Source organism: Cyrtonyx montezumae, unplaced genomic scaffold, assembly GCF_038088225.1.
Source record: "Cyrtonyx montezumae isolate F1298 unplaced genomic scaffold, pur_monq_1.0 scaffold_44, whole genome shotgun sequence".
Lineage (NCBI taxonomy): Eukaryota > Metazoa > Chordata > Aves > Galliformes > Odontophoridae > Cyrtonyx > Cyrtonyx montezumae.
In genome coordinates, this window is record NW_027072050.1 from 751,199 (window position 1) to 762,288 (window position 11,090).

General features: G+C 57.9%; 1 protein-coding gene across 1 annotated transcript in view; it reads left to right on the top strand.

The window, feature by feature from the left end:
- Window positions 1-6,320, top strand: part of LOC136055537 (uncharacterized) — a 31,684-nt gene extending 25,364 nt beyond the window's left edge. Inside the window, exons 18-21 of the mRNA XM_065747331.1 lie at window positions 51-223; window positions 3,855-4,526; window positions 5,781-5,847; window positions 6,208-6,320. Coding sequence (XP_065603403.1) covers window positions 51-223; window positions 3,855-4,526; window positions 5,781-5,847; window positions 6,208-6,320 — 1,025 coding nt within the window. The remainder of the gene's footprint in view (window positions 1-50; window positions 224-3,854; window positions 4,527-5,780; window positions 5,848-6,207) is intronic.
- Window positions 6,321-11,090: the final 4,770 nt, after the last annotated feature.

Below are 11,090 nucleotides of genomic sequence, written 5' to 3' on the forward strand. Positions count from 1 at the left end.
GAGGGGGTTTCAAAGACCCTTCCCCCCACAACTTCCCTCTATCCCCGCAGAGATGTGGAGAGCCCCGTGCGGATGCTACTTCGACCTCCGTGTCTTTCGCCTCCGGTGGGCAAACACTGCCGTGCCCCCACCGGCCAACCCCACCGGCCAACCTTGGATGCCCAGCAATGGCTGCGCAGCTCTGCAGAGCTGGGTGACCCCCGCAGCCCCCCCAGAGCAATTCGTGCCCTACACGGAGCAGGGCATAGCTGTGGCCCCAGTGGTGCCCTCAGTCCACACCTCCCAGCAGCTGGAGGGGCAGATGCAGCACTTGAACATCTCAGAGGCAGCCCCGGGTGGCAGCAGTGGTATCCCCACGGGTGACACCGTCCCCCTCCACAGCAACACCCCGGTGGGCACCTTTGCTGCCCCGTCTCCAAGAGATCGAGAACAGCAGGGAGAGCCTAGACAGAGATGTGCCCGGTGAGATGCTGCAGGAGGATTGGTTTACCAACCAATGGACTGGTTTACAAACAACATCTTGAGCTGCCTTGAAGTTGTTTCACATTTGCATTTGTGATGATGGCACACAGACTGCGCTACATGAGGTTCTATACTGCTGTTGCTTTTTCATGTTCCTGCTTTTTGTGGTACGTGACGCAGATGAGTATTAATTTAGTACACTCAAATAGTGCTTTCCAGAATTGGTTGCTAATTCATGAATTGCAAGTTTTGTTTCTTGCTTTACTTTGTCATTGTCTTCTGAAAATAAGAAACGTTTGACTTCTCAAAAGCTCCATGTTTTTTTCCTCTTTAAACGGTAATAACTAAGTAATTTTACAGAAGGTGAAGAGTTGTGAAATGGGAAGTTTATGTTCACAGTTTCCCATTCTCTGAAGAATCTTTATTGCCAGAGCGCTGCTAGATTGTTAGTTGTGTTTCTGTTTTGCTGTGTGGTTTTTCATACCTTTCAATACCTTAAAAGTAGAAGCTTCCTGTTTACAGTCATGCTAGTGGGTTTTTTTTTCAAATTGTCACTGAGTAAAAAAAGCTTCCTGCCATTATACATATCATTATTTGCCCTTGAAGGACTTTCTATGCCAAATAGGAGGTTCTGAGATTATTAACCCACCCCTAAGGCAGATGGGGTCACTTCTGGGGGGACAGGGGTGCAGAGCCTTCCAAGGGGGGGCCCACTCCAGAGCCTGGGTTGTTCTCCCTGCTGCAGCAAAAGAACCCCAAATAACCCAAAGAAAAGTAAGGGAGGGAAGGAGCTGCTGGCAGGACACTACCCCACTCCCCTCGTCCACCCAACATAAAGCCACAGTACCAGAGGAAAAATAACATCACCTTCGCAGCCAGAAAGCGCCGGAAAACTTCACCTCTCTTTATTGAGCATTTCACATCTGAGCTCCTCAACTTCATAGCAATGCAGCCAACACAGCACCTTCAGGCCACAGTGCCACCACTCTGCCACGCTCGAGCTCTCGGTGTCCCCATCGCCAGCCCCAGGACATGGAGGAGCGACGGGGTCCCAGCAACATCCCGGACCCCAGCAGAACCAGTGGCCATCACCAGAGCACAGAGCCCGATTACGGGCAGCGAGGATGGCTCAGGCACCCAAAAGCTCGGGGTGCTGCCCTGCCCTGAGCATCCTCACTCCAAAACAGAAGCACAGGCAGCAGCAGCGCCTCTGTGGGCCACAGAGAGACGCTCTGCTCAAGAAAAGAAGGAAAAGAAGAGTTCCTAAAGAAAAAAAGACGCCGAGCAGAGAGTCGGGGATGGGGACGCCACAAACGGACCCAGAGCCAGAAGGAGACCGTAACAAGTGCTGCAAACGCATAGGAAATCCAGCAGCTACACAGGACGGAAAGGTCACGGGCACACACTCGGAGAGCTCAGCGCAGCAGTTTACCTTTCGGGCCCAAATTGAACGCCCAGAGCAAAGACGAGGCCCGGACGGCACTCCGGGCAGTCGCAGGAGCAGCAGCAGGGACGGTCCCCGTCCTGAGCTCCAGAGTGGCAAGTCGGGGAAGCAGCGCAGATCCACGGTGCCACGGTGGGGCCTCCATGCAAACAGCCCACAGCTGTGGGGAAGCCACAGCCAGAAAGCCCATAGGGCACGACGAGGCCACGGGGCAGCTCCCAAGAGAAGCCCGGGCAGCTCCGGCCCCGCTCCGCACAGAGGGCGGAGCTGAGGGAGCCCACGGCCTTTCGGAGTCCTCAGCAGCAGCACAAGCGCTCCCGGCTGGCAAAGCGAGCAGCCCAACACCGCCGCGCTGCAGCACAGCCACAGCGCCTCGGCCCGCTCCTCCCGCCGCCCTGAGGGGGCCCGCTCTCCGCCCGCCCTTTTCTAGCCGCCCCGGCCCGTCGCGTGAGTGACGTCATCGCCGCGTGCGGCAGCAATGGCGGCAATGGCGGCAGTGGCGCCGGTCCGGGAGCGGTGAGTGCGGGGCCCGGGGGCTCACGTGTGCTCCCCCCGATCCCTGCGACATCGGCCGCCCCACGGGGCCGTCCCCGGGCCTGGGCTGCGTTGGGGGGAGCGAGCGGGAGATGCTGGTGCTCCTCGCTCAGGGGCTGCGGCCTACAGGGGGGCACCGGGGACGGCGCGGCCGCGTCCCGGGATGCGGCTGGATGGGGGTGGGGATGGGATCGGAGATTGGGAAGTGGCTTTGCTTGGGGTTGGGAGTGGGGATGGGCTCAGGGAGGGGGGCAGGGATGGAGTTGGGCATGGACATGAGGGGTTTGGGATGACGACGGGTTCGAGGATTAGGATGAGGTTGAGAAAGGAATGGAATCAAGGATGGGGATGGGGACTTAGCTGGGGTTGGGAGTGGGATGGAGTTGGGAATGGAGATGAGGTCGAGGAGGGGGTGGGGATGAAGATGAGGATGGGGGACGAGGATGACGATGAGGTCAAGGGGGGATAGGATCGAGGATGGGGATAGGGGTTTAATTTGGATTGGGGTCAGGGATAGATTTGGGAATAGGGATGACGTCGAGAAGGAGATGGGGACAAGGATGAGGATGAAGTTCGAGGAGGGGATGGGATCAGGGATGGGAATGGGATTTAGTTGGGAATGGGGTCATAGAAGGGGACAAGGATAGAGTTGGGAATGGAGATGAGATCGAGGAGGGGGTGGGGACAGGGATGAGGGTGGGTTTCAGGATGGGGACAGGGATGAGGTCAAGGAGATAGGATCGAGGATGGGGATAGGGATTTAATTGGGGTTGTGTACAGGGATACAGTTGGGAATGGGGATGAGGTCGAGGAGGGGATGAGAGTGGGGGCACTCTGTGGCGCTGGCAGTGCAGCTCTTCACAGCTTCTTGATTCTTCTGCAGGTTCATTGCTTCCAAGGAGCGGTTCCATGCCTACCGGAGAGCCAACGGGGAGCCCGGCAGCCGAGGGGGTGGTGAGGAGGAGGAGGAAGAGAAGGAGAAGGAGGCTGTCAGCAAGCAGAGCAAGCCCCCTGCCAAGAGGGGGAGGTTGGATGCACAGGGCCAGGACGGAGAGAGGCAAGGGGAGCCCGAGGATGGGGAGCAGGAGCCCATGGAGCGCAAACGAGCCCGGGGGCAGAACAAGAGCAGGCCCTGCATGAAGCCCAACCACTACGAGAAGAGCCGGTTATGCCCATCAGTCACGCAGGTATGACATGGAGTGTGATGCTCTGCTTTGCTCTTGGTGGGTTTCTTGATTTTTCTAGTTAGGAGAGCACACCCCAGAGTGATGGAAGGCAAAGATGCACCAGGGTGACCCCCCAGAGGAAGGGAGCTGAGGGCAGGTCCATTGCAAAACTACAAGAAGAACCTTGGATGCCCAGCAATGGCTGAGCGGCTCCGCAGAGCTCGGCGACCCCCGCAGCCCCCCCGGAGCAATTCGTGCCCTACAAGGACCAGGGCATAGCTGTGGCCCCAGTAGTGCCCTCAGTCCCCACCTTCCAGCAGCTGGAGGGGCAGATCCAACACTTGAACATCTCAGAGGCAGCCCCAGGTGGCAGCAGTGGTATCCCCACGGGTGACACCGTCCCCCTCCACAGCAACATCCCAGCAGGCATCTTTGCTGCCCCCAGTCCCCAAGAGATAGAGAACAGCCTGGAGAGCCTAGACAGAGATGTGCCCGAAGAGGTGCTGCTGGAGGAGGCTGCAAGGCTCTTCAACTGCTCCCCTGAGATGCTGAGCGGATCTGATCCTGAGCCCCAGGGGATCAACCACGGCCTCCCCAGCAGCATCCCCGTGCTCCAAGACCTCGGGGATCTCTGTGACCTCGATGAGATCATCACCTCTCACAGCATGAGCTCACTCTCACTGCCCGAAGAGATTCTCTCTTGCGACTACAGCGTCCCTGAAGCCTCCAGCATGAAGCTGAGCACGGAGCAGCTCAACCACGTTTGGATGTGCCCCAAGGAGGCGCGACAGGATCTGACACTGTCAGAAATGCTGCTGGCAATGCCCCGGGGTGATGAGCTCCAGCTGAAGGCCAAGTCAGAAAAGAGGGGGAAAAAGGAGCGAAGCAGCTTCCTGATGAGAAAAAGCCACAAAGAGAGGGTCTCCCCCTGCAGCAGTGGTGTAGAAGAGCAGGGTTAGAGCCATTCATATAGGAAAGGGGGGAGGGAAAGGTGGGATGAGGATAGTGTTCTGTTGTTGTACAGTTTCTCTCGTTTCCTAATAAATGTTTGTTCTGATCCGCTCCACGTCTTGCTGGGGTTGAAACAGCCCTTGGGGGGGGGAAGCTGGGACAGACACAGAAAGTGGTGTCCCCAGCCCAGAAGTGAAGCTCAGATCAAGGGCAGAGGAAGGCTGCAGTGCCTTCACCCCCCTAAGGCAGATGGGGTCACTTCTGGGGGGACGGGGGTGCACAGCCTTCCAAGGGGGGGCCCACTCCAGAGCCTGGGTTGTTCTCCCTGCTGTAGCAAAAGAACCCCAAATAACCCAAAGAAAAGTAAGGGAGGGAGCTGCTGGCAGGACACTACCCCACTCCCCTCGTCCACCCAACATAAAGCCACAGTACCAGAGGAAAAATAACATCACCTTCTGTATGGTAAATAACCCCCAAGGATGGTACTCAGTGAAAACAGTATGGAAGATGGTATATTTAGTAGGCTTATATAGATGGTGCACAGACAGCCGGCAAAGGATGGTGGCTCGGCTTCAGGATGAAAGAGGCTTGCCGTGGACGCCACGCAGGAGGGATCTCCAAGAAGAGATCCTTCCCCGGTGGTGGTCTGCCCTTAAATGGGGTTTGGGAGATGTGGAGCCAGGCTCCACCCGTTCCAATCACACAGGTATATCACCTTTAGCTGTGGCCCTGTGGCTGCCTCGGTGCTCAGCTCAGGTGATCCATCAGTGGTTCAGGCCGTGATTCAACAGTTCCCATACACCGTGGGTACAGCGTGGCTGCACAGAAGGATGCAGAAGGGGATGTCCAAAAATTACCCGTAAAAGCCACAGCTTTTCAGCCAGGCCTGGCTTGAGACGGATCCGGGAGCACGTGGGGAGCAGATGTGGTTAAGGGCGGTGGGTTCAAGGGCAGGGACACGGGGGGGAGAGGATGGGTGGCCCACGGTGCAGCCCCCGGGCAGCTCTCCAGGGCAGCGTGACACTGCACGAAAACTCACTGCAGTGCATCATGAAAGTCAGGCATGAGAGTCAGGCATCCGGAGCCGGAGCCTCAGCAGAGAGCATCTCCACCAGCCCCAAACACAACGGGAACCCCAAACGGGGCTCCACGTGCAGCCCCAAGCTCACACGTCCCTATGGTGGGCGCACGGATGGCCCCAGCACACATTGCTCTCTCCACAGCCACAGAAATCCCCCCTGGGCTGCAGTGATGGGAGCTCTGACCCCTTACCACCTTATAACGACCACGGTGAGGTCACTGCACCTCGCGGTTAACCCTGTAAGCTCATTGGAGGTGAGGAGGACGTGGTGGGCGGGGACAGAGCACGAGGACCCCCAGTAACGACCACCGGCAGGAGACCCCAACCGTTGGCAGTTGGAGCCGCTGCTCAAGAGCAGCAGACGCAGCTCTCTGCTGCTTACTTCTGTGCTTCGTACTTCTCCCTGGCACCTCCGAAGCTCATCTATCCTGAGCTCCTCAACAGCGCAGGTGAGCAGCAGGGGGGCCCCGCTCGCCCCACGCCGGCGCTGCCGTCCCTTCTCCGTCCCCCTCCGGGCTCCTCCTGGCGGTTGGGGAGGGGATCGACGCCGTTTCCCCCATCTCTTCCAGTCTCAGCCAAACCCTGCCAGCCCCCTGCGAGGCAGCAGCCCCCGCTGGCAGCCCCGGGCACCTGGTTTACACCGATGGCAACCGGCGCAGCCAACGCTCTCCCACCAGGTTAGACGTGCCCCTACCCGCAGTGGGAGCTCTCCGGGGGAGGGGGTTTCAAAGACCCTTCCCCCCACAACTTCCCTCTATCCCCGCAGAGATGTGGAGAGCCCCGTGCGGATGCTACTTCGACCTCCGTGTCTTTCGCCTCCGGTGGGCAAACACTGCCGTGCCCCCACCGGCCAACCCCACCGGCCAACCTTGGATGCCCAGCAATGGCTGCGCAGCTCTGCAGAGCTGGGTGACCCCCGCAGCCCCCCCAGAGCAATTCGTGCCCTACACGGAGCAGGGCATAGCTGTGGCCCCAGTGGTGCCCTCAGTCCACACCTCCCAGCAGCTGGAGGGGCAGATGCAGCACTTGAACATCTCAGAGGCAGCCCCGGGTGGCAGCAGTGGTATCCCCACGGGTGACACCGTCCCCCTCCACAGCAACACCCCGGTGGGCACCTTTGCTGCCCCGTCTCCAAGAGATCGAGAACAGCAGGGAGAGCCTAGACAGAGATGTGCCCGGTGAGATGCTGCAGGAGGATTGGTTTACCAACCAATGGACTGGTTTACAAACAACATCTTGAGCTGCCTTGAAGTTGTTTCACATTTGCATTTGTGATGATGGCACACAGACTGCGCTACATGAGGTTCTATACTGCTGTTGCTTTTTCATGTTCCTGCTTTTTGTGGTACGTGACGCAGATGAGTATTAATTTAGTAAACTCAAATAGTGCTTTCCAGAATTTGTTGCTAATTCATGAATTGCAAGTTTTGTTTCTTGCTTTACTTTGTCATTGTCTTCTGAAAATAAGAAACGTTTGACTTCTCAAAAGCTCCATGTTTTTTTCCTCTTTAAACGGTAATAACTAAGTAATTTTACAGAAGGTGAAGAGTTGTGAAATGGGAAGTTTATGTTCACAGTTTCCCATTCTCTGAAGAATCTTTATTGCCAGAGCGCTGCTAGATTGTTAGTTGTGTTTCTGTTTTGCTGTGTGGTTTTTCATACCTTTCAATACCTTAAAAGTAGAAGCTTCCTGTTTACAGTCATGCTAGTGGGTTTTTTTTTCAAATTGTCACTGAGTAAAAAAAGCTTCCTGCCATTATACATATCATTATTTGCCCTTGAAGGACTTTCTATGCCAAATAGGAGGTTCTGAGATTATTAACCCACCCCTAAGGCAGATGGGGTCACTTCTGGGGGGACAGGGGTGCAGAGCCTTCCAAGGGGGGGCCCACTCCAGAGCCTGGGTTGTTCTCCCTGCTGCAGCAAAAGAACCCCAAATAACCCAAAGAAAAGTAAGGGAGGGAAGGAGCTGCTGGCAGGACACTACCCCACTCCCCTCGTCCACCCAACATAAAGCCACAGTACCAGAGGAAAAATAACATCACCTTCGCAGCCAGAAAGCGCCGGAAAACTTCACCTCTCTTTATTGAGCATTTCACATCTGAGCTCCTCAACTTCATAGCAATGCAGCCAACACAGCACCTTCAGGCCACAGTGCCACCACTCTGCCACGCTCGAGCTCTCGGTGTCCCCATCGCCAGCCCCAGGACATGGAGGAGCGACGGGGTCCCAGCAACATCCCGGACCCCAGCAGAACCAGTGGCCATCACCAGAGCACAGAGCCCGATTACGGGCAGCGAGGATGGCTCAGGCACCCAAAAGCTCGGGGTGCTGCCCTGCCCTGAGCATCCTCACTCCAAAACAGAAGCACAGGCAGCAGCAGCGCCTCTGTGGGCCACAGAGAGACGCTCTGCTCAAGAAAAGAAGGAAAAGAAGAGTTCCTAAAGAAAAAAAGACGCCGAGCAGAGAGTCGGGGATGGGGACGCCACAAACGGACCCAGAGCCAGAAGGAGACCGTAACAAGTGCTGCAAACGCATAGGAAATCCAGCAGCTACACAGGACGGAAAGGTCACGGGCACACACTCGGAGAGCTCAGCGCAGCAGTTTACCTTTCGGGCCCAAATTGAACGCCCAGAGCAAAGACGAGGCCCGGACGGCACTCCGGGCAGTCGCAGGAGCAGCAGCAGGGACGGTCCCCGTCCTGAGCTCCAGAGTGGCAAGTCGGGGAAGCAGCGCAGATCCACGGTGCCACGGTGGGGCCTCCATGCAAACAGCCCACAGCTGTGGGGAAGCCACAGCCAGAAAGCCCATAGGGCACGACGAGGCCACGGGGCAGCTCCCAAGAGAAGCCCGGGCAGCTCCGGCCCCGCTCCGCACAGAGGGCGGAGCTGAGGGAGCCCACGGCCTTTCGGAGTCCTCAGCAGCAGCACAAGCGCTCCCGGCTGGCAAAGCGAGCAGCCCAACACCGCCGCGCTGCAGCACAGCCACAGCGCCTCGGCCCGCTCCTCCCGCCGCCCTGAGGGGGCCCGCTCTCCGCCCGCCCTTTTCTAGCCGCCCCGGCCCGTCGCGTGAGTGACGTCATCGCCGCGTGCGGCAGCAATGGCGGCAATGGCGGCAGTGGCGCCGGTCCGGGAGCGGTGAGTGCGGGGCCCGGGGGCTCACGTGTGCTCCCCCCGATCCCTGCGACATCGGCCGCCCCACGGGGCCGTCCCCGGGCCTGGGCTGCGTTGGGGGGAGCGAGCGGGAGATGCTGGTGCTCCTCGCTCAGGGGCTGCGGCCTACAGGGGGGCACCGGGGACGGCGCGGCCGCGTCCCGGGATGCGGCTGGATGGGGGTGGGGATGGGATCGGAGATTGGGAAGTGGCTTTGCTTGGGGTTGGGAGTGGGGATGGGCTCAGGGAGGGGGGCAGGGATGGAGTTGGGCATGGACATGAGGGGTTTGGGATGACGACGGGTTCGAGGATTAGGATGAGGTTGAGAAAGGAATGGAATCAAGGATGGGGATGGGGACTTAGCTGGGGTTGGGAGTGGGATGGAGTTGGGAATGGAGATGAGGTCGAGGAGGGGGTGGGGATGAAGATGAGGATGGGGGACGAGGATGACGATGAGGTCAAGGGGGGATAGGATCGAGGATGGGGATAGGGGTTTAATTTGGATTGGGGTCAGGGATAGATTTGGGAATAGGGATGACGTCGAGAAGGAGATGGGGACAAGGATGAGGATGAAGTTCGAGGAGGGGATGGGATCAGGGATGGGAATGGGATTTAGTTGGGAATGGGGTCATAGAAGGGGACAAGGATAGAGTTGGGAATGGAGATGAGATCGAGGAGGGGGTGGGGATGAAGATGAGGGTGGGTTTCAGGATGGGGACAGGGATGAGGTCAAGGAGATAGGATCGAGGATGGGGATAGGGATTTAATTGGGGTTGTGTTCAGGGATACAGTTGGGAATGGGGATGAGGTCGAGGAGGGGATGAGAGTGGGGGCACTCTGTGGCGCTGGCAGTGCAGCTCTTCACAGCTTCTTGATTCTTCTGCAGGTTCATTGCTTCCAAGGAGCGGTTCCATGCCTACCGGAGAGCCAACGGGGAGCCCGGCAGCCGAGGGGGTGGTGAGGAGGAGGAGGAAGAGAAGGAGAAGGAGGCTGTCAGCAAGCAGAGCAAGCCCCCTGCCAAGAGGGGGAGGTTGGATGCACAGGGCCAGGACGGAGAGAGGCAAGGGGAGCCCGAGGATGGGGAGCAGGAGCCCATGGAGCGCAAACGAGCCCGGGGGCAGAACAAGAGCAGGCCCTGCATGAAGCCCAACCACTACGAGAAGAGCCGGTTATGCCCATCAGTCACGCAGGTATGACAAGGAGTGTGATGCTCTGCTTTGCTCTTGGTGGGTTTCTTGATTTTTCTAGTTAGGAGAGCACACCCCAGAGTGAAGGAAGGCAAAGATGCACCAGGGTGACCTCCCAGGAGAAGGGAGCTGAGGGCAGGTTCACTGCAGAGCTACAAGAAGAACCTTGGATGCCCAGCAATGGCTGCGCGGCTCCGCAGAGCTGGGCGATCCCCGCAGCCCCCCCCGGAGAAATTCATGCCCTACAAGGAGCAGGGCATAGCTGTGGCCCAGTGGTGCCCTCAGTCCCCAGCCTCCAGCAGCTGGAGGGGCAGATGCAGCAGCTGGAAATCTCAGAGGCAGCCCCAGGTGGCAGCAGTGGTATCCCCACGGGTGACACCGTCCCCCTCCACAGCAACATCCCAGCAGGCACCTTTGCTGCCCCCAGTCATCAAGAGGCTGAGAACAGCCTGGACAGCCTAGACAGAGATGTGCCCAAAGAGGTGCTGCTGGAGGAGGCTGCAAGGCTCTTCAACTGCTCCCCTGAGGTGAGCGGATCTGATCCTGAGCCCCAGGGGATCAACCACGGCCTCCCCAGCAGCATCCCCGTGCTCCAAGACCTCGGGGATCTGTGACCTCGATGAGATCATCACCTCTCACAGCATGAGCTCTCTCTCGGTGCCAGAAGAGATTCTCTCCTGCGACTACAGCACCCCTGAAGCCTCCAGCATGAAGCTGAGCACAGAGCAGCTCAGTTTCCCCCTGCAGCACTGGGGTGGAAGAGCAGGGTTAGAGCCATTCTTATAGGATCGGGGGGGAGGGAAAGGTGGGCTGAGGATAGTGTTCTATTGTTGTACAGTTTTTCTCGTTTCCTAATAAATGTTGTTTTTTCTGATCCGCTCCACGTCTTGCTGGGGGTTGAAACAGCCCTTGGGTGGGGGAAGCTGGGACAGACACAGCACCACAAACAGAAAGTGGTGTCCCCAGCCCTGAAGCTTTTGGTCATGAGATACTTGTGAGAAAGAGAGCCTTGTATGGAAGATTCCCCTGAATGCCTACAGTATTCTACATCTTAAAAAAATATTTTGTGGATGCTGCAGCCATACTAAGGGGAGGAGGAGTGGGAGATGTGT